We start from the raw sequence: 20,585 nt of genomic DNA on the forward strand, positions 1-20,585 counted from the left end.
TGAGAGGACAAAAGCATGGATCATACTTACATATTATTATTGGATGTAGACTGGTTGCAGCCTCCTAGCCAATGCTGATTTGAGAAAAGCCATCTTCATAACTTCAGCTGTACAGTCATCTAAATATAACTGGGATTAAAGCAAGCCTCTCATTTGTGAACTTTGGTTACAAGTGATGGATAAATACACTCAATAGGCAGGTTTCAGATGACTTATGTCATGTCCTCCAGCGCACCAGATCAAACAGCGGGCTAGAAGACATGCATGCAAGCTGGTGAGTAGCCAGTGAAATGAACAGGGTAGCAGAGCACTGTTGGTAGGTCAGTAGGTGGCAGTCTGTGCCAGGTGGAGTTTTTCAGTGCCTGATTTCATTCTCAGGTACCAAGCACTACAATATTAGAAGCTGGAGGTCACAAATCTCATGGTATGGATCTCTGTCTCTTGGCCTATGTCTGCTAGAGTGGAGAGTAATCATAGAATATCAGGGTTGGAAGGCACCTCAGGAGGTCATCTAGTCCAACCTCCTGCTCAAAGCAGGGCCAATCCCCAACTAAATCATCCCAGCCAGGGCTTTGTCAAGCCTGACCTTAAAAATATCTAAGGAAGGAGATTCCACCACCTCCCTAGGTAAAGCATTCCAGTGTTTCACCACCCTCCTAGTGAAAAAGTTTTTCCTAATATCTAACCTAAACCTCCCCCACTGCAACTTGAGACCATTACTCCTTGTTCTGTCATCTGCCACCACTGAGAAAAGCCAAGCTCCATCCTCTTTGGAACCCCCTTTCAGGTAATTGAAAGCAGCTATCAAATCCCCCCCTCATTCTTCTCTTCCGCTGACTAAACAATCCCAGTTCCCTCAGCCTCTCCTCATAAGTCATGTGTTCCAGTCCCCTAATCATTTTTGTTGCCCTCCGCTGGACTCTTTCCAATTTATCCACATCCTTCTTGTAGTGTGGGGCCCAAAACTGGACACAGTACTCCAGATGAGGCCTCACCAATGTCGAATAGAGGGGAACGATCACGTCCCTCCATCTGCTGGCAATGCCCCTACATATACATTCCAAAATGCCATTGGCCTTCTTGGCAACAACGGCACGCTGTTGACGCACATCCAGCTTCTCATCCACTGTAACCCCTAGGTCCTTTTCTGCCCAACTGCTGCCGAGCCATTCGGTCCCTAGTCTGTAGCGGTGCATGGGATTCTTCTGTCCTAAGTGCGGGACTCTGCACTTGTCCTTGTTGAACCTCATCAGATTTCTTTTTGGCTCAATCCTCTAATTTGTCTAGGTCCCTCTGTATCCTATCCCTACCCTCCAGTGTTTCTACCTCTCCTCCCAGTTTAGTGTCATCTGCATACTTGCTGAGGGTGCAATCCACACCATCCTCCAGATCATTTATGAAGATATTGAAGAAAACCGGCCCCAGGACTGACCCTTGGGGCACTCCACTTGATACCGGCTGCCAACTAGAAATGGAGCCATTGATCACTACCCGTTGAGCCCGACAATCTAGCCAACTTTCTATCCACCTTATTAGTCCATTCATCCAGCCCATACTTCTTTAACTTGCTGGCAAGAATACTGTGGAAGACCGTGTCAAAAGCTTTGCTAAAGTCAAGGAACAACAAGTCCACCACTTTCTCCTGATCCACAGAGCCGGTTATCTTGTCATAGAAGGCAATTAGATTAGTCAGGCATGACTTGCCCTTGGTGAATCCATGCTGACTGTTCCTGATCACTTTCCTCTCCTCTAAGTGCTTCAGAATTGATTCCTTGAGGACCTGTTCCATGATTTTTCCAGGGACTGAGGTGAGGCTGACTGGCCTGTAGTTCCTAGGATCCTCCTCCTTCCCTTTTTTAAAGATGGGCACTACATTAGCCTTTTTCCAGTCATCCGGGACTTCCCCCGATCGCCATGAGTTGTCAAAGATAATGGCCAGTGGCTCTGCAATCACATCCGCCAACTCCTTTAGCACTCTCGGATGCAGCGCATCCGGCCCCATGGACTTGTGCTCGTCCAGCTTTTCTAAATAGTCCCGAACCACTTCTTTCTCCACAGAGGGCTGGTCACCTCCTCCCCATGCTGTGCTGCCCAGTGCAGCAGTCTGGGAGCTGACCTTGTTCGTGAAGACAGAGGCAAAAAAAGCATTGAGTACATTAGCTTTTTCCACATCCTCTGTCACTAGGTTGCCTCCCTCATTCAGTAAGGGGCCCACACTTTCCTTGACTTTCTTCTTGTTGCTAACGTACCTGAAGCAGCACCACTAAGCAGCTCTGCTGTGGGAGATCATTAGGCTGCTGGCCTTACGGTGCTGGCAGCAGTCCTCCTACCTGCTGCTGCTCCTCTCTCTTGCCTCCATCCCCAGACTTTGACCATGAGGTTTAGTGGTGTGGCTGATGCCCTAAAACCATTGGGTCGTACCCAGTGTGGCAGATGGTTGGCCACCCCTTGCTGGAGATTCTTGCTGAACTAGGAGGGTGCCTCAGAGTAGTTGAGAGTTTGGCTGAAAATGACTTGTTCACATATTGCGGTCTGCAACATGACTGTCTGGCCCACTGGAAAAAGTATGTTGACAGTTCCATAGTTGCCTAGAATTTGAGGCTTTTGAGGTATCATGACTGGGGCTGAGATGCAGCCCAAATGCATATAAAAAATCATTTGGGCGCCAAGACATTGATGTTTCCAGGGGCTTCTGTGACCACGTTGAATGTGGTGTCTGACCTGCCAGTCTCTGAGCAGTCTTTGGAAGGAGGGAGCATGTTTGTGGTAAGTGCTAACAAACCAGACTCATCTGACATCAGCCTGAATGTGCCTGATTAAACGCTTCTCCTGGAGTGTGCTTCCCAGGCTGCAGAGAACTAGGTAGCTCTGCCCCCTTGCTTCTGGAGGCAGGAGCGTGCTTTCTCTTGCTCTATCCTGGGCTGCCATCTCTGAGACCCCCCACCCCTTTGAAGAGCTCAAGCCCCAGAGCACTTGGACAGTGTGTGTGTGCTCAAATGCCAGCTTTGAAGATCTTTAGGCACAGTCCTCACTAGAGTCTCTAGACAGGCCCCAAATTGCTGCTTGTGGCCACCCAAACTTTTGAAGATGTTGGTCTCCGTCTCTCAGCTTGGTGGGGGCATTACAGACCACATGTTGTTGCTGCCTGGGCTGCAATATGGGGCTGGCTGCTCTATGACTGCTTTCACATTTCAGCAAGTGGGTAGAGCTGCTTGTGAAAAGTTGATTTCCCCGGCCCCAAGGCACTTTGACCCTATAGGTGCAGGGTTCTGTGCTAGAGAATAGAGAACAGATTCAGTTCAAAATGTCTGGCTTGACTTGGCTGTTTTGCAGAGCTGTGGAACAGAGTGGTGTCCATGATACATGTCTGGTGAGCACATTCTCTTGTTGGTTATGAGACTATGCAGAGTTCAGCTCCCTTATGGCTGCCATCTCTTAACTTGTTGGGTATTTTCTGTGGAATGGGCAGAGCGTATGTCTTTATATCTCTGTAGCACTGGTAGGATGAATAGGAGAGCTGATAGTCTTGCTTCCAAGTTATCCTTTGTGATGGGTAGCAAATTCTTATGGATTTGAAAATACAGTACCAGTGACTCAGGGGGTCCTTTTCATTACAGGAAGACGTGCAGAGTTTGCTGAAAACTTTGCAGCTGAGCACCAGACAACTTCATCACATGTGTGGCCATTCAAAGGTAAGGGAGACTCTAGACTCTGCACTAGCTCTTGTATTCACAAGGCCTTACTAATCTATGTTGATTTCTCTGTGTGTCTGTCTGTCACCACTGCCCCCTCACATGGTGACTCCAGGGGTCCCACACAGGACTCCTCTTCACAGGAATGTGACCAGTATAAAGCTCCTGTCATGGTTGAAGTGTCCTGACAGCAAAGCTGCTCTGGGTTTAATAAGCACAGACGGACACCTGCAAATTGCTCTGTGCTCCCTTGCCAGCTGTCCCAGGGGATATGCTTCCCAGGTTTACTCATCTGCTTGGCCTCCTCTGTTGTCCAGGCCCATTAGTCTGGGAAAGTATGTAATTCTATGGGCAAGTTAATGATATAAATGTAAGGGCGGGTCATTTGATTTATAAAAATCTACAGAATCATAAATTCAACGGTCTCATCCTCTGTGTCCTGGCAAGGGGGACTCACTCCGCACAACAGTCCTCCCCAGCTCCAGGTCCTCCAGTTGGTAGAAATATTGCTGATACGATGTCGTCAGAAATGGGTTGAGTTGGGTATCACTCAAAAGCCCTTTCTCCCACAAACACAATAGTACCAAACATGACAAACGTAGAACAAGGCCTTTTATGATATATATGCAAGAAAAAAGTTTAAAAATCAGCGGTTGTTTAATTATACTTTAACTCAGGGATGCATGGCTTACATAAAAAAGACACTGCTCTTTGGTAATTCTAGGGAAGTTAGACTTGGCATTTAGAACTGAAAACATTTATTCATCAAAGTCGTCATCTGTGTTGTCTCCATCTAGGGCACCACTGCTAGACACAGACTCACACTGATCCTTGTCGGTGCCGCATTCGCACATCTCGGTACATAGCAGGCTGCTGGCCACATTTTCAGGGTGATGAGCATCTGGTCTTTGCACACGAGCATTTGATTAGCTGAAGGATTGATTCGGGAGCGCATAGTATTTCACACACAAGTGTGATCAGTCCATCCTCCAAGACCCATCCATTCCTGACAAGGAAGGGTAGTTTTGGATGCACTCAATCATCCTGGATCCATTTCACTCCTTGATAATTTGCCCTCTTGATAGCAGGTATAAATGCACCCCTTGTTGGTGGTAATTTTTCTCCTGTTGTCTGCTTCTTGGCAAACATCCACCAACATAGCTCTGCAAGTGTCATAATGTTGATTTCCAAATGATAAACTCAGCATATCAATGCCTCCAGTGCATTTATGACCGCGTCAGTGACTGCTTCATCCATTCTGAGCACCCTCAGAGTAAGGAGAGAGTCTATGGAGGCTGAATCCAATGCCTTCCAATATGATAATTTGGCCTTTCCAGCCAACCTTCCAGTGGTGTCACACCCTGAAAGGGCTTGGAAACCTGGCAGTGCAGTGGCATTTAATGGTCTGAGTGATTGAAAAATGTTTCTGACAGCACCAAAGCCTGGGACTGCTCCCCATTAATACACTCCTGATAGCAAACCATCACAGCAGCATGAAGAGTACCTTTGCTATCTCCTGTATCTTCCAGGAAGTCTAAGTTATCCACAGCACAAAATATACACCTACCCTTGATGAGGTTTAGGGGAACGTTCATTCAGTTCCAAGAGGCAAAGAACACTGTTTGTAGTTGCAGTCTCCAGGCAGAGAACTTTGTAGTAGTCAGTGGAGCAGTCAAAAGCTGCTGTGCAAAAGCTGCTTGAGGAATTTGCTGCATGTTTTGGAATGAATTATTAAACCGACAGCCACTTGAAATGGTAGATTATGCATATGCCTCATGGTTGTCGTGTATGTGTTGGAAAGCTGTTTCACTCAAGCACTCATACATGAGGCTTTGCAGTAAAATAGCAGCCTTGTGCTCTGCTTGCTTACTGTCATACTTGCTGCTGCTGAAATCACTGCAACCACCAAAGCACCACTTAAAGTAGTAGTAGTACATGTCACACAATGTTATTTTTTTCAGGTTTGGCATCAGCTATGGATCCCTGAAATGTCCAGGTACTGGACAAAATGCTTTTCTGTAAAAATTTTGCAGCTACAAACAGTGTCTTCATATTACAGTTGAGATTAGTGCTTTCTTCCACTTTTGATAGTGCCACTTCTTTTGCAGCTTTTAAGGATATGCTCTGTGATTCATTTCAGTGGATAGGATTGCTAAAAACTATGTCCATATCCTGCGGTTCATCTTCAGTAAGTGCTTTAAGAGCCTTTCTGCTAAGCATTTGCTCCTCTTCAGTCCCATTCAAAGTTACATATTTCTCTGCTCATAGCCTCTGCTTCAGACATCACCACCACTTTCCCATCCACTAGAGCCTCTGTGAAGCAATGTATGAACTCCAGCTGAGTCTCAGTTTGCAGTAGTACAATCAATATTTGGTTCTGTTGTGTTTACCTTTTGACACAACATATTACATGCATTCTTGAGGTATCACTCAATGTGATAACCAATGTTATCAGTGTTCTCTCTAAGAGTGACTGCTTCATATAGTTTCATACCTCTCTCAAGTGTTGAAACTGTGCTTAAGGGGATGACTTCCAGCTTACTGAAGAAGCAGCAGGTGTTCTTCTCGAAATGCATGCCACAGCTGGCACTTGTCCCAGCACCTTCAACTTTTTTCTGATGGTCAATGTGCTTCCTCACCAACCTTCCAAATTCAGTTTATGGGCCCACTTCTTATAGCACGTAAGGTGCCACCAAATGTGTTTAGCCCGGTCCACCCATGGTGGTATTCTCCAAAGATTCAGCTGCTAGTTGGTACTCTTTGTCTCCGCATTGATGCCTAAAAATGATTAAGACCAAAGTAAAAACAAGGATTTTGTAATAAATTAGTTTGGGGTGTAATTAATTATGTTATGTAATGTATGTTATGTAGCTGTGTGCGTACTGTTTGGGGATGGATTCCAGTAATTTCTGGCCTGATACTGATGTCTTACCCCGTGCCTTGGTACCACTCTTGGCATAATAAACAAAGCTGATAATCAATATCACTGAACCGCTTTTTTGCTGATGATGGCAAATCAGCTTGAAGCACTCCTTCCATTGATAGTCATCTGTAACATTAAAAAAACGAATCAGGTGTCCTGTTTTGAGCATTAACTGATAACACAGACTGGTAGTCAAGGGTCACAGCTTATCTTGTGAGGGCTGCATGTTTGGCATGCCTGTGTTCAACTATGCTTTCATAAAAAGTTGATTTTTTAAACATTTTCTCCAATATCTATCTATGGAATTGTTCTAGGTTTGTCATGTTTAGTACCATTGTGCTCGTGGGAGAAGGGGCTTTCAGTGATACCAGCTCGACCCATTCCCAACAACATTGTATTATCAAAATTTCAACGAACTTGAGGACCTGGAACTGGGAGCCAGGTGGATGGGGCAGCAAGTTCCCCCTGCCATGCCACAGAGGATGGCACTACTGAAATTATGATTCTGTAGATTTTTATGAATCAAATGACACTTCCCTTACCTTTCTATCACTATCTTGCCTTAGAAAGAGATTTTAGTATATTAAGCTTGCAGACTATATTGCCTGCCACCATGAGATTTTGCACTGGGATTCCAGGACCTAGGCTAGCTGCTTCTCCCACTCCTTCTCACTGTAGGTTTATTCATTATGCACAGCCTCCTAGGTATCCTCCAAGCTGCTGATTGTGGTAGCAGCCACCCTCAAGCATTGAAAGATCCGGATCACTCCCTAACTCAGCTTTTGATCAGCTGCACATCAGCAGCGCAAGAATGTGATGGGCTGGATCACAGAAACCCCCTTGGGGCTGCCAACTGATGTGCCAAGACTACTTCTGCCCCTGCTTTCCTGCCCTGCCAGCTTGGGACTTCAGTGCCCTGCCTGGTTTGAGCCAGACCCGCTAGCTTGCTGCAAACCCAGACCCAGGTCTGAACCACATCCCCTAACAGCTGTAGGCTTAATTGAAAGCAGCTTAAGAAGTGTTCCTGTCTTTAACACTCAGATGCCCAACTCCCAATGGGGTCCAAACCCCAAATAAATCCGTTTTACCCTGTTTAAAGCTTATACAGGACAAACGCATAAATTGTTCGCCCTCTATAACACTGATAGAGAGAGATGCACAGCTGTTTGACCCCCACCCCCCCAGGTATTAATACATACTCTGGGTTAATAAGTAAAAAGTGATTTTATTAAATACAGAAAGTAGGATTTAAGTGGTTCCAAGTAGTAACAGACAGAACAAAGTGAATTACCAAGTAAAATAAAATAAAACCCCCAAGTCTATGCCTAATACAGTAAGAAAACTGAATACAGAAAAAAACTTCACCCTCAGAGGCTTTCCCGTAAGCTTCCTTTTACAGACTAGTCTTCTAGTCTGGGTCCAGCAATCACTCACCCCCCCTGTAGTTACTATCCTTTGTTCCAGTTTCTTTCAGGTATCCTTGGGGGTGGAGAGGCTATCTCTTGAGCCAGCTGAAGACAAAATGGAGGGGTCTCCCAGAGGTTTAAGTAGACTTTCTCTTGCGGGTGGATACCCCTCCCTTCCCCTCTGTAGAATTCCAGCTACAAGATGGAGTTTTGGAGTCACATGGGCAAGTCACATGGCCATGCATGACTCAGAACTTACAGGTAGCAGCCATGGTTCACAAGCTACCTTGAACATTCTCATGTAGACTTCTTACGTGGATTGCAGCCTTCCAAGATCCATTGTCCATTAAGTGCTTCTTGATTGGGCACTTAACTTGCAAATTCCTTTCTAAAGAAGCTGACCAAATGCCCTACTAAGGCTATTTAAAATCAAACAAGTATACAGCCAATATTCATAACTTCGAATACAACGACACATGCATACAAATAGGATGAATATATTCAGTAGATCATAACCTTTACATAGATATGTTACATGGCATATGTAGCATAAAACATATTCCATATATATATATATATATATATATACACATACACACACACACATTCATAAGCATGTTTCCATAAAGCCTTATGGGGTGCACCGTCACAAAAGAGACTTCACGCTGTGGCACAAATGCATTCCCTCCTCAGGCTTTGTCACCAGTGAAGAGCAGAGTGCCAGACCCATTCCAGCAACTGGCACATCTGGGGCTTCCTTTAGTAGGGAGGAAGCGATTGTGCTCCCTACAAAGCATCATCTGTCAAAGGTTAAAGACATGAGGAGGACTACGCTCAAAGGTCCTGCAGCCACTGGGAATTCTGGCTTCCATTGTAGGACCCTGGGCATAGCAACATGCTTGACCTCTATTCTCTCCCTGCTCTCTCAACGGAGCTTGCAGGAAGGTGACTACAAGAACAGGATTGGTTTGGATGTAGCCTGCATGTTTCCCTGAGATGGTGGAATACCCCTCACTCCCTCCCCGATGGAGAGGAGTGCCCCTAGAGATCCCAGCACATGGTTATCTCTGTAGATACTAGCAGAAAAGTATGAGGAGCAGTCTTCCTGTCTCATTTGGGCCAGGGATTGTAGACAGGGTTGACAGAAATCATTATAAGAAAAGGAGTACTTGTGGCACCTTAGAGACTAATACATTTGTTAGTCTCTAAGGTGCCACAAGTACTCCTTTTTTTTTTTTTGCGAATACAGACTAACATGGCTGCTACTCTGAAACCAGAAATCATTATGTCAGCTCTAGCCTACATTAACAAGAGGAGACACAAGAAGCAGCTCTCCAGCCAAGGAGACAAAAAAAAACCTGTTCCTCTGGGCAGAATCTCACCTGCTTGCTACTTGGCATCTTGCTTAGGAGACAGGCTAGCTCAACCAGCAGGATCCTCCTGCAGGGAATGCTTCCACTTCAAGCAAGTAATTCACCTGATTTGTTCAGCGGGAGGCATCCCAGCCCTCTGTTCATTGCAGAGCTTGGCTCTCAGCTGAATCAATTCTGCAGCCATCACAGAGAGATCAAGGTAGGGCAGAGGACGTTTTTCCCACCTATAGCTGTCCCTTGTTCTCAAGTGGGGAAGGAGGCCACTCCACCTCACTACACATCAAATAGACCAATCCATGTCTTGACTTCTACCCCATGCTGCCATGCAAAGTTCCTCTGCCTATCCCACTGCTGGCAGAGGAGCAGAGAAGGTTCAGTTGCCTCAGACTGACTGACTGCCCAGGATCTGGTACGCTGATGTTCCTGTCCCAGGAAGATCCCATTGCCCATTCCTCTGGCTGTCCCAGGGCCCCTGGCAGTTTCTGCTTGAAGGCCTGGTGCTTGGGAGGTCCATTTTAGCAGAGGAAGAAGTGTAACAGCAGAGCGGATGGCCCTAAGTGTGCCTTTCAAGACCATGTTTGCATCTCTTTGGAGGAAACTAATAACAGCATCAGCATTCTCTTCAGTTTTTCTCTTCGGTACCTGACAGTTACAAGCTTAACTCCAGCCTAGCTAAATGTTTTACCAGGGAATTTCCTTAGGTTTTTAATCCATGTGAGAATGCTTGGAGGCAGGAATCCCAGTGGAGCCTGTGTGCTGTGTAGGGACTCTTCGGAACCCTGACAGGAGAGGCCATTGAGACAGGGAGGAAGGGCACTGCCAAGGGAGAGGAACTTGGGAGGGCAGCCAGCCAGGGAGCAGGGATTTATAGCCTTGTAAATGAATTCTGGGATCTTGTGCTCCCTCTTTCTAAAGCACTCGGTGCAGAGTATGCAGCTTCCATCACTCTACCTGGTGCGCGGTACATTTTAGTGAGAGGAAGTGTATGTATGGTAGACACTGGGTGACTGGGATTCCATCTGAGAGGAGACTGGCAAAACAAAGATTAGCCTTGAGCAAAGACAATAGGATGTGATTTACTCAGAAGAGTTTTATATCACTGCTGTACGGTGCTAAACTGCTAGAACAGGCCCCTGGCTGACCAGATGGGTTCCAGGAGAAACTGGGCCCTCCACAGTACTGAGCAGATTAAAGGGGAATGAGTTGGATTTCTGTGTGGGAGTTACCAGCTGCCCCTGTGGGGCTGGGCAGGGATGTTTGGGCTCACTGGGCCTTTCTCCATATTGGATAGGGATTTTGGGTTGCTCAGAGGAGTAATTTTGTCTCCCTCTTGCACAAAAGGCTAAAAAAAGGTTGCAAAGATTTTAAATCTTTTTTTATATTAATCAGGCTTAAAAGTGTATGGGACTAGAGATGGCAGCATTCTCCTTGGACTATTCCAGCCACACAAGATCCCTGGTTGCTTCGTTCCTGCCCATCTGTATAAGAAGGATAAGTGTAACCTTGCTTACAGACTAGTACAACATCTTAAGAATCATTAGAGTTGTCAGGAGAATAACTACAGTAGTTGCTTTTGCATCTCTTCTTTACACCAAGATGCCCCACTGCATAGAATTTAAAGAGCAGGAGAAGCTAAGCAAGAATTAGGTGTAATTTCATTGTGTTTGTGTCCCATATTTAGATTCACCAAGACCTAGGATTGACCAACCACGTGCCTTTATTGAAAAAGTCCCTGGAGCAATTTGTATACCGAGTAAAAGCCATGTTGGCCTTCAACCACTGCCAGGAAGCATTCTGGGTGGGCATCCTCAAAAACAGGGACCTGCAGGTAAGGATCACAGCACTGCCAGTCCTGTGAAGTGGGGTGTTTTAGTTTTTTTTTTTTTTTGCTTTGGATACTGTCACAGCTCAGGGAAATTGCACCTGTATTCCCTCTCCATGGTCCAGCATGGGCAGCCACTCTCAGGCTTCCAGCTCCCCAGCCGTTGCTTCTCTTGGCTGAAGACCCGCATTTCTCTCCCACCTGACTGGGATATTTCCAGGCCAGACACCCCTGTGCCTGCACTGTGAGTTCCCCTGCAAGGCAGTCTGGCTAAACAAGCCTGCGTTGTCTTCTCCTCAGAGGCTATAAACAGCATAATTTCCTGCAGTGAAGTTACCACACAACTCTTTCCAAGCAACCATGTTTATTCCTAAGGAGAAAGCATTACAGAGAAAACATTAAAAACAATAAAAGAACCTACATGCATCCTAATAAGCTTACCAGAGATCACCCCAACCTCAACAAGGGCTTTGGCATCAAAGTCAGCAGATCGACCTCTCGTACTGTTTGCAGATAGGAAGGAATCTTTCAAATCCCACCAACAAGGTTTTCTGTAGTCACAAGTTCATAACAGCTGCTAGCTCAGAACAAGCAACCTCATGAAAAGTTTAGCCCTTCCTTTATACAACCTGGGTCTTTGATCTGGGAAGGGGTGATGTGTAGACAATGGGCTTAGCTTCAAAAGGCTTGGGTTTTGCATAACTGGACGAGTTACATTTGCATACACCTCCCTCTGGAGATTCCTGGGAAGCTCATAACACTTCCCAACATTTACTTTAGTGCTGTCTCCACCTAAAGACATTACATACAGTCCCATAATAATATATAATCCTTTGAATTTTTAATACAAGGAACTTCCAACTTAAACTTAATTCAATAAGGTTTGTCCGGATATTGCAGGAAATTGCCATATCTGTCACAGGTACAACTTAAACTTCACATTGAGACAAGCTTGAAAAATAATCAAATTCCATTTTAAAAAGATTGAAAAGACTGTCCAGGTTGCATGATTAATCTCTGGAAGGTCAGGAAATGCCAAAGATTGCTGTGCTCATACAGCCTTATCTCTGACCCTTGTGTGCATGCATCATTATCATACAGTTTTTAATGACATGGTCACCAACAACGATTTCATCTAGTGCACAGAGAATGAGGCAAGAGTCTGACATTTACTGACAAATAATGACCTACTAGGACAGAAACAGAGTAGATGTGCCCACAATACAATTGCTATTGGCCATCTAAAAATAATTGTTTGTATTAAATTAAACAAAAGTGTTACTCGCTTGGAAAAGTGACTCTAAAAAAACCTAATGGTATTGAGTGTCTCTTGATGCCAGATCGAATATGCTCAGATTACAAAGAAAACAATGTTTTGTTTCCTAATGTCCAGCCCTGCAATTCAGCCTGGAAACTGTGACTCAAGTTAGGTCTTGTCATCTTGTACATCATCATCATCAGTAAGATGAGGTATACATTTGCTTTGGTCATCAAAGACAGTAGATCAGTCTCATGAAGTTTGCAGATAGGAAGGAATTGTTCTTGCATGGTCGCTTTTCAGAGTAGAGCTACACCTTAAATACACTTAAAAACTAAAATATAAATTCTAAGTGTAAATGTTTTCAATCCAATAAAATTAATTATTTGTAAGTGTATTATATTAATGTGTTTATTCTCATCGTTCAGTGAGCATGCCTCTGCTTCGTTCACTGCACACCAGCTAGCTTATGTAGTCAGGGCCAGATTCTGATCTGAGTTGCACCAGGGTAAATCCAGAGTAATTACAATAATGTCAGCATATAGAATTTGACTCCGAATGAGGCAGGAGTTCTGTAGACCCCGGTGTCATTCACTGTTTACTCCTGCCCTCTTCGCTGTGCACTGAATGAGACAGCGGTCTTGCAGAACTGTAGTATGTGACCAAGTCATTCAGACACTGTGGTGTAATAACTCTGCCCCTGATGTTTTTGAGTTAAGATTGTACAGGCAGCCTTAATGTTTTGGTATTTACTGGCTTCTGAGTGCTTCACTGTGTTACATTAATATTCTCCTGCCAGTGTTTTGTACTGAATTGTCACAAGTCAGTGACAGAAAGACACTGCTCTCACAAGCCTTTCCCCTTGCAACTGGTCTCCACCAACAGTAGTGTAAATAGAAAGCACCCAGAGTCATGTGAGGCCCTATTCATTTTAAAAAATGGGAGTTTCTTTTGGTTTAACTGCCTGCACTACAAGCATGCTTGTTCAGAGAAAGATCAGCGGCTGTCTGTGCATTGTTAGTGGAACTGATGCTGAATATTTTTGCACTAGCTCTTTAAGTTGAGAGAGCATTCATTTTTTACTGATCCTCACTTGGGTGAAATTCAGAGGTCCTTGTGCACCACTTCATTGCTGTTCTGCAGGCTCGGATGGGGAATAACTGGTGCACAGGCTTTTATGGGGCCCCCTGCACCGAGAAATGCTGTCCAAAGACGAGCGAATAGACAATTTTTATTTTTGCAGTGTTTGACATTTAGGAGCCCTGACTGCCCCTTGCCTTTTCCCTTCTTTCTGATGGCTGGCACTTCAACTTGGGCCAGATGGGGGCCCCAAAACTGCCAAACCTCATTTCATAATTTTTTTTTTTTAAAAGAGGCCTGGCCATTTTCTTTCCCCACCCCCACCGAAGTGAAGCAGTACATTGGGGGGGAGGGGGAAGGGGCAGCTCATTTCTGCAGAGAAATCTCATTTGCAACCAAACGCAGTGCATTTCTGTTCCAGCAGGGGTCGCTATTGCTGCTCCATGCATGAATTTGCCTGATAAAGTATTTACCACGTTCACTTTAGGGAGAAGAGATCCTGTCTCAGGATTCTGAAGAGAATGACCCAGGGGAGGGAGTTTCCCAGCTCCCCAGAGAAGATCCTGCTGAGGTATTTCTGTACATGGCAGCAGTGCCTATTGCTTTTATGGTTCCTGAGCATCCCTGGTGGTATTTCAGTTGAGTTACAGTTTGTGTCTGCTCTCTCCGCAGGGCAGGAGCAAAGACCATCTCTCTCACTTGCTCAGCTCCATGACAGTGCTTTCTCCTCACTGTATTAGGGTCTTGCTGCCTGCTGAAAAAAATCTATCTTAAAAAAAAAAATGCAGACAGCAAAGCCCTTAGGTTTTCTTGACTGAGTTAATAACCTGATCGATGCAAGCAGAATCAGTCTTGTTTGCTATTTTGAGTTCAAGATGAGGCACAGCTTCTTGGTAGGGTGAGAAGGCCACGTGCCACAGTTGGTAAATCAATGGGGAGTGTTCTGCTTCCTTCAGATGAGCTGGGCAGAGTCTGGGGCAGGGGTGGACAAACTTTTTGGCCCAAGGGCCACATCTCGGTGGGGAAATTGCATGCAGGGCCATGAATGTAGGGCTGGGGCAAGGGGTTGGGGTGCAGGAGGGAGTGCAGGGTGTGAGAGGGGGTGCAGTGTGCAGGAAGGGGCTCAGGGCAAGGGGTTGTGTCAGAGGAGGGGTGCAGGGTGTATGAGGGGGCTCAGGGAAGGGGGTGGAGGTGCAGGAGGGGGTGTGAAGTGCAGGAGGGGACTCAGGTCAGGGAGTTGGGGTGCAGGGTGCGGCAGGGGGCTCAGAGCAGGGGGTTGGGGTGCAGGAAGGGTGCGGCAGGGGGCACAGGGATGTAGTGCCAGCCGCTTCCAGGAGCGGTGCGGGGCCCGCGGCACCACGGGGGGTGCCAATCCCGCAGGCCAGATCCGGCCCACGGGCCATAGTCTGCCCACCCCTGGGCCAGGGGATAAATCCTGGACTTGAAGTTAAGCTAAAGAAAGTCCAGATGAACCAAAACTGGGACCCCAAATCAACCAGCCTGTTTCCCTTTCTGGCTACTGGGAGGCAAAGACACTCCAGCTCCCTCTTGTGCCCATTGGAATGGGAAGAATACTGGTGTCTCCTAAGCAGTCATTGAAATGAAAGCTGGAAACGCCTTATTAGGCCACATTTTATCCCTCTTCCTACTGCGCCGGTAAGGGCAGGATTGTTCCCTACAGCATACTTCCAGAGGCAGCTAGTGACTAGCTCCACCCTCTTGCTTCTTTAGGCAGGAGTGCAGGCTCCCACCAGCCCCAGACCCTTAAGAGCCCTTTCTCAGTCACTAGCAGCTTGTGCTATTTTTTTACACATACACACACACTCACTCACTCTCATGTTTTTTCTCTGCCTGTTTCCCCACCTCTGGCCTGAGTGATCCTGCTACTTAGGACAGTGGTTTCTCTGCCTCTCTCCCACCCCTGGAAGGCAGGCCTTTGCTGGTGTCCTGCTGTAGTGGCTCTCCCCAGCGGCACTCTCAAACAGTCCTCCCAAGCTGCAGGGCATGAGCTCCAACCAAACCTTGTTGACAACATAGATTAATAGATTCCATGGCCAGTGTCATCATCTACTCTGACCTCCTGTAAAATACAGGCCAGGAACTGCCCCACAATAATTCCTAGCGCAGATCTAGAAAAACAGCCAATCTTGAGTTTAAAATGGTCACTGATGGAGAATGACTCCAATTACAATGAATTACTCTCCCTGTTAAAAACGTACATCTTATTTCCAGTCTGAATTTGTCTAGCTTCAACTTCCAGCCATTGGAGCATGTTATGCTTTTCTCTCCTAGATTGAAGAGCCCATTATTAAGTATTTGTTCCCCATGTAGGTACTGATAGACTGTGATCAAGTCAGCCCTTAACTTTCTGTTCATTAAACTAACTCAAATGAGTTCCTTGAGTCTGTCACTATAAGGCATATCTTCTAATCCTTTAATCATTCTCGTTTCCACCCAGCACCTCTTCCTCTGCCAGCTAACTTCCCTATCCCAGTCAGTGTGGCGGTGCCTAGTCCTCCAGGGTCAGAGATAGCAGGACAGGAATGGGTTACCTAGGGAGGTGGCGGAATCTCCTTCCTTAGAGGTTTTTAAGGTCAGGCTTGACAAAGCCCTGGCTGGGATGATTTAGTTGGGGATTGGTCCTGCTTTGAGCAGGGGGTTGGACTAGATGACCTCCTGAGGTCCCTTCCAACCCTGATATTCTATGATTCTATGACAGAGCTACACAATAGGCAGGTCTGGAGGATCAGGCAGGAGATTCTACTCTCTTTCCCTTCAAGACACTTCCCTCAGGATCCCTTGCACTCTCCCTTCCACATCCAGTTTCTCCTCCTTGGATTAGTACCACCACCCACTCAAACACCTCTCAGCCCTATTCAGCCACTTCAGCACTCCTTGGTATCCACTGTGTTGCTAAAACAGCTTGGAAATGGTGAGCAGGTGAGTTATAGGATACTTACAAGGAATCATGGGAGTTTGACCTCTGCTCCCATAATTCTCCAAAACTAGAGGAATCCTATAGTACTTGGCAAAAAATGTTTGAGAATGGACTGATAGGGTGCAGTAAACAGAGATACACAAGGTCCTCCGGGACTGTCTCAGATCAGTGCAGCAGAGTACTAGTGGCGTGTTAGCAGACTGGATATGGGGTGAAATTTCAGGGCTTCTTATAGATGCACTGAATGGTTGGTGGAACAAATGTAGAAGATGGCTGATGAAGTACAAATCATTCAGCTCCATAGTGCAGACAATACCTACATGAGAGAAGAATTTGACCCTTTTTTGTTTGAATATGGACATTTCTGGCCTGCCAATGATCACTTAGGAGGACTTGTATGCAATCTGTGTCTGCAGGCCCCCAAGGTTACATCCAGTCCTTGGTTCTATAAATATTTTTTCTCTTTTCCAGGAGGAAGGTGACATTTCAGGGAGCGAGGGTGGATCCGAGCACAATGATGATGATGAAGAGAGCTCTGAGTAGACCTTGTAGCCTCCCAGCACTCTGTTAGCTCACCATAGCATAGAAGCTTGGTATTATCCAAAACAATCCACACCTGTCACAGCTGAATAGACTCTGTGGGTTGGAGGCTGTATGCCTCCAACATGATGAGATGTTAATACTGTGCAACAGTAAAGAAGGTTCACTTGTAGCCAGATCTTTATAGATGGGATTTAGTCCCCATTTAGTGTTGGTTGTGCAGTCTATATCTGTTGGTAGTTTTGCACCCAGACATATTGAAAAAAAAGTCAGACCTAGAACGATTTTTATTTGTTCTTGCCTCCAGATCCTCCCTAACAAACTCTTTTCCATATGAATTCCTTTCCTTCTCTGCTGCTCTAGGGAGTGGATTTCAAGGGGAAACTCTGTGGGTTTCTGTCTAGAAATGTACTGAGAGTTTGGATTAGTTGCCAAAGTGAGAGAAGTGATATTTACAGAAATAATCTGTCCTGTTCTTGAACAGTAGCTATGAAATATTTGCACAGAACCACCTTCCCTCAATAGTCCAGCCGTTGGAGCCCTCGTGAGAATGACCTTTGTGCATTGGCCCTTTATTGGGACAGAAGAATCAGTGGGAGAGCAATCCAAATTCCCTCATTAGTGGCAACATAAAGTGCTCATTAATGTTGAGGGAAAGGCTTGTTATAGTTGTAAATTACAAAAAACAGCCTAATTCCAAATGCCTTGTTTACTAACTCATTGAATAAACTCTAATTCCTGCCCTGAGCACGTGGAATCGGTGACTGAGTGTGTATTGTAAGGGTACAGCATAAAGCTCTCCTTGTGGGAGAAGCTCTCTGGGGGTCTAACAGCTCCGACCAACATGCGTTTTCTAGAGCTTAGCCTGGATGTGTGTGGGGCAGCCATGGCTGTGATGGTTACAGAGGCAGGAGCGGTGAGTTACATGGGCCCATGCTGCCCAGGCTCCATCAATATTCAGGGCTGGGGGCCCAGCTCCACCAGTGTTTTGGAGGCCGGTCTCTCCCCCGGCCCTGCCTGGAGCGTTCCCCAGCCCCGCCTGCTGCCCCCCTTCTCCCCCCGCCCTCGGCGTGCCTCCCCCCAGCCCCGGAGCGTCCCTGCCTGATTAAAAGTGGGCGGCTGCTCTCCTTTGCCGCTCCATGCTGCTGTCCTTTGCCGGTGCTGCCACCTAAGGCTAGGCTACAGCACAAGAGCAGGCTGAGGCAGCTGGCTACTGCTGCTGCACCAGAGGAGGTGCACACATGATTGGTAGCACCCAGCACTCAATGGAAGAAGATGCCGAAACAGACCTCTGGATCTCGCTCACCTGAGCAGCTGCTCGGGCTTCCTTGAGTGTCTGATCCTGTAATCCTGCCCCCCATGGTCACGGGGCAAAGGGCAGCCCCTCCCCATGAGGCTATGGTGTGGAGCAGAAGGCTGCAGCAGGGGAGGAAGCAACATGTAATGGCAGCCCCCTCCAGCACCCACCTACCACAGGGGAGGTGAGGGGGCTTGGGTGAGTGTAGTGACACCCTGCACCCCCCCGCCAACCGTCACTGCTGTTAGGGGGCTTATTCCTTCACCCACTTACTTCCCTGGTCCTTCTCTCATGAACAGAGAGCAACAATACCCGAAGTCCAAAGGTGCAAACAATTCGATGTTTATTGGGGTGAACTTCCAGCAAGCATGATTCCAGTTTCCTTCCTTAGTATCCTCCTTCCCAGCTCTGACACCACAGAGCCTTACACCTGTGTCCCTGTTCCCATTCCTGCCCTTAGCCAAACATTATTCCAATTTCCTTACCCCCAATCCCTGTTCCCATTTCCCCCTTTAGCAAAACATTGATTGCAATTTCCTTACCCCTATTCCCTGTTCCCATTTCCCCTCTTTAGCAAAACATGATTGCAATTTCCTTACCCCTATTCCCTGTTCCCATTTCCCCTCTTTAGCAAAACATGATTCCAATTTCCGCACCCCCATTCCCTGTTCCCATCCCCCCTCCCACCCACGCCCACTCACTTCCTCATTGACTACAGATTATATAGTAAAACTTGAGTTCTGCTTAGCTATACCTTAACCAATCACGTTCCTGAAATTTAACTAACCAATCCTAACATATTGTAACATGATTATGTAACCAATTATATCCCACCACCTTAATTAGTTTACACCCAGCAAAATTAATTATACAGCAGACAGGAACAATCACAGAACCAGACAGAGATTATACAGACGAACAATAGCGAAGTGGGAACTATAATGACAAAACAATACAGAAGTGAGGATTTCACATCCCAGCTATTGATAAGTGAGTTCTTGCCAGACAGGATGCTATCAAACTAAGTTTCCTTTTACATTTTCTAGGCACTTCCCTTTCTCTGGAGGTGATAGGAATACAATCCTGTCCTGATAGTGCCTAACAGCCCAATAGCACTTTATTTCAATGTGACTAGTTTGGAATGTGAGGATGTGACCTGTCGCTTCCTAGCTTATGGCTGCCTGTGCTGCTTAGCCAAAGGCCTTAGCCTAAGAACAGGGCCTCAGACTGTCACAGTAAGAGAAGGCCCTTACACCAGCAGACAGTGATTTTGATTCTTTCTTTTATACCTCTAGAACTAGCCAAGTGATAAGAATACACCTAAATTCTTAAAGTACAGGCCTTTGCAGACAGGCATGAATATCTATATCCTAACAACTGCGTCTGCCCCACCCCCAGTGAGGCTACGGTGAGGGGCAGCAGCAGTGGGGGAGAAGGTTGGGGGGAGTCCTCCTCTCTGGCCCTAGCCCAGGGCTTACCTGTCTGCACCCCAAGCTCTTCATCCCTGGCCTTGTCCCACCCCAGAACCTGTGACCCCAGTCAGAGCCCTCGCCCCCTGTACCCCAACCCTGAGCCCCCTCCTACACACCTGCCCCAGCCCAGACCCGTCACCCAAACTCCCTCCCAGAGCCCATCCCCTGCACCCCAACTGCCTGCCCCAGCTCAGATCCCACACCCCAATTCCCTCCCAGAGCCTACCCCCCGCACCCCAATGCCTTCCCAGAGCCCACCCCCTGCCCCAGCCAAGAGCCCACACCCAAATGCCCTCCCAGAGCCTGACATCATCCCCCCTCCCACACCCAAACTTCCTCCCAGACCCTTAAGGAGGTTGCGGGGGGGGGGGAGGGGGGAAGAGGAGGCATGACTTGGACCCTTCTGGGCACCACCAGATATTATACAAACCTGCTGCTCCTGTACTGAGGGTACTGAAGGGGGTGGCTATAGAGGGGAGGGGGAAGTGCTGGCTATAAGGGGTGTGAGAGGGGTGGCTATATGGGAGGGGTAGCAGTGGCTATGGGGGGCATTGGGGATGGCTAGAGGGTAGCCGTGGCTGTAGACGGGGGGGTGGCCCCAGGGTTGGGGGGGCTGCAGCGGGGGCTGGGGGCTCGAGGGGTGTAGAGGCCATCACTAACCTCACCCTCCTGTGCTCTTCCCCGGGGTGGGGTGCCCCGGGCAGGGCTGTCCGCCCCTGGCTTGGGGCAGGAAGGAGGCAGGTCTCTGCTGGGATCCGGGCTTCCTGCAGGCTCACCCCCACCC

The 20,585-nt window shown here is 47.1% G+C and overlaps 1 protein-coding gene across 1 annotated transcript in view; it reads left to right on the top strand.

Annotated features, from left to right (window-relative positions):
* The window catches only part of FANCD2 (FA complementation group D2), a 202,334-nt gene extending 184,561 nt beyond the window's left edge, over positions 1-17,773 (top strand). The window contains exons 42-45 of the mRNA XM_074958397.1: positions 3,618-3,692; positions 11,076-11,222; positions 14,042-14,125; positions 16,964-17,773. Of these exons, the coding sequence (XP_074814498.1) occupies positions 3,618-3,692; positions 11,076-11,222; positions 14,042-14,125; positions 16,964-17,035 (378 nt within the window). The 3' untranslated portion in view covers positions 17,036-17,773. The remainder of the gene's footprint in view (positions 1-3,617; positions 3,693-11,075; positions 11,223-14,041; positions 14,126-16,963) is intronic.
* The last annotated feature ends 2,812 nt before the right edge of the window (positions 17,774-20,585 follow it).

The sequence above is a fragment of the Natator depressus genome, chromosome 7, assembly GCF_965152275.1.
Source record: "Natator depressus isolate rNatDep1 chromosome 7, rNatDep2.hap1, whole genome shotgun sequence".
Taxonomy (NCBI): domain Eukaryota; kingdom Metazoa; phylum Chordata; order Testudines; family Cheloniidae; genus Natator; species Natator depressus.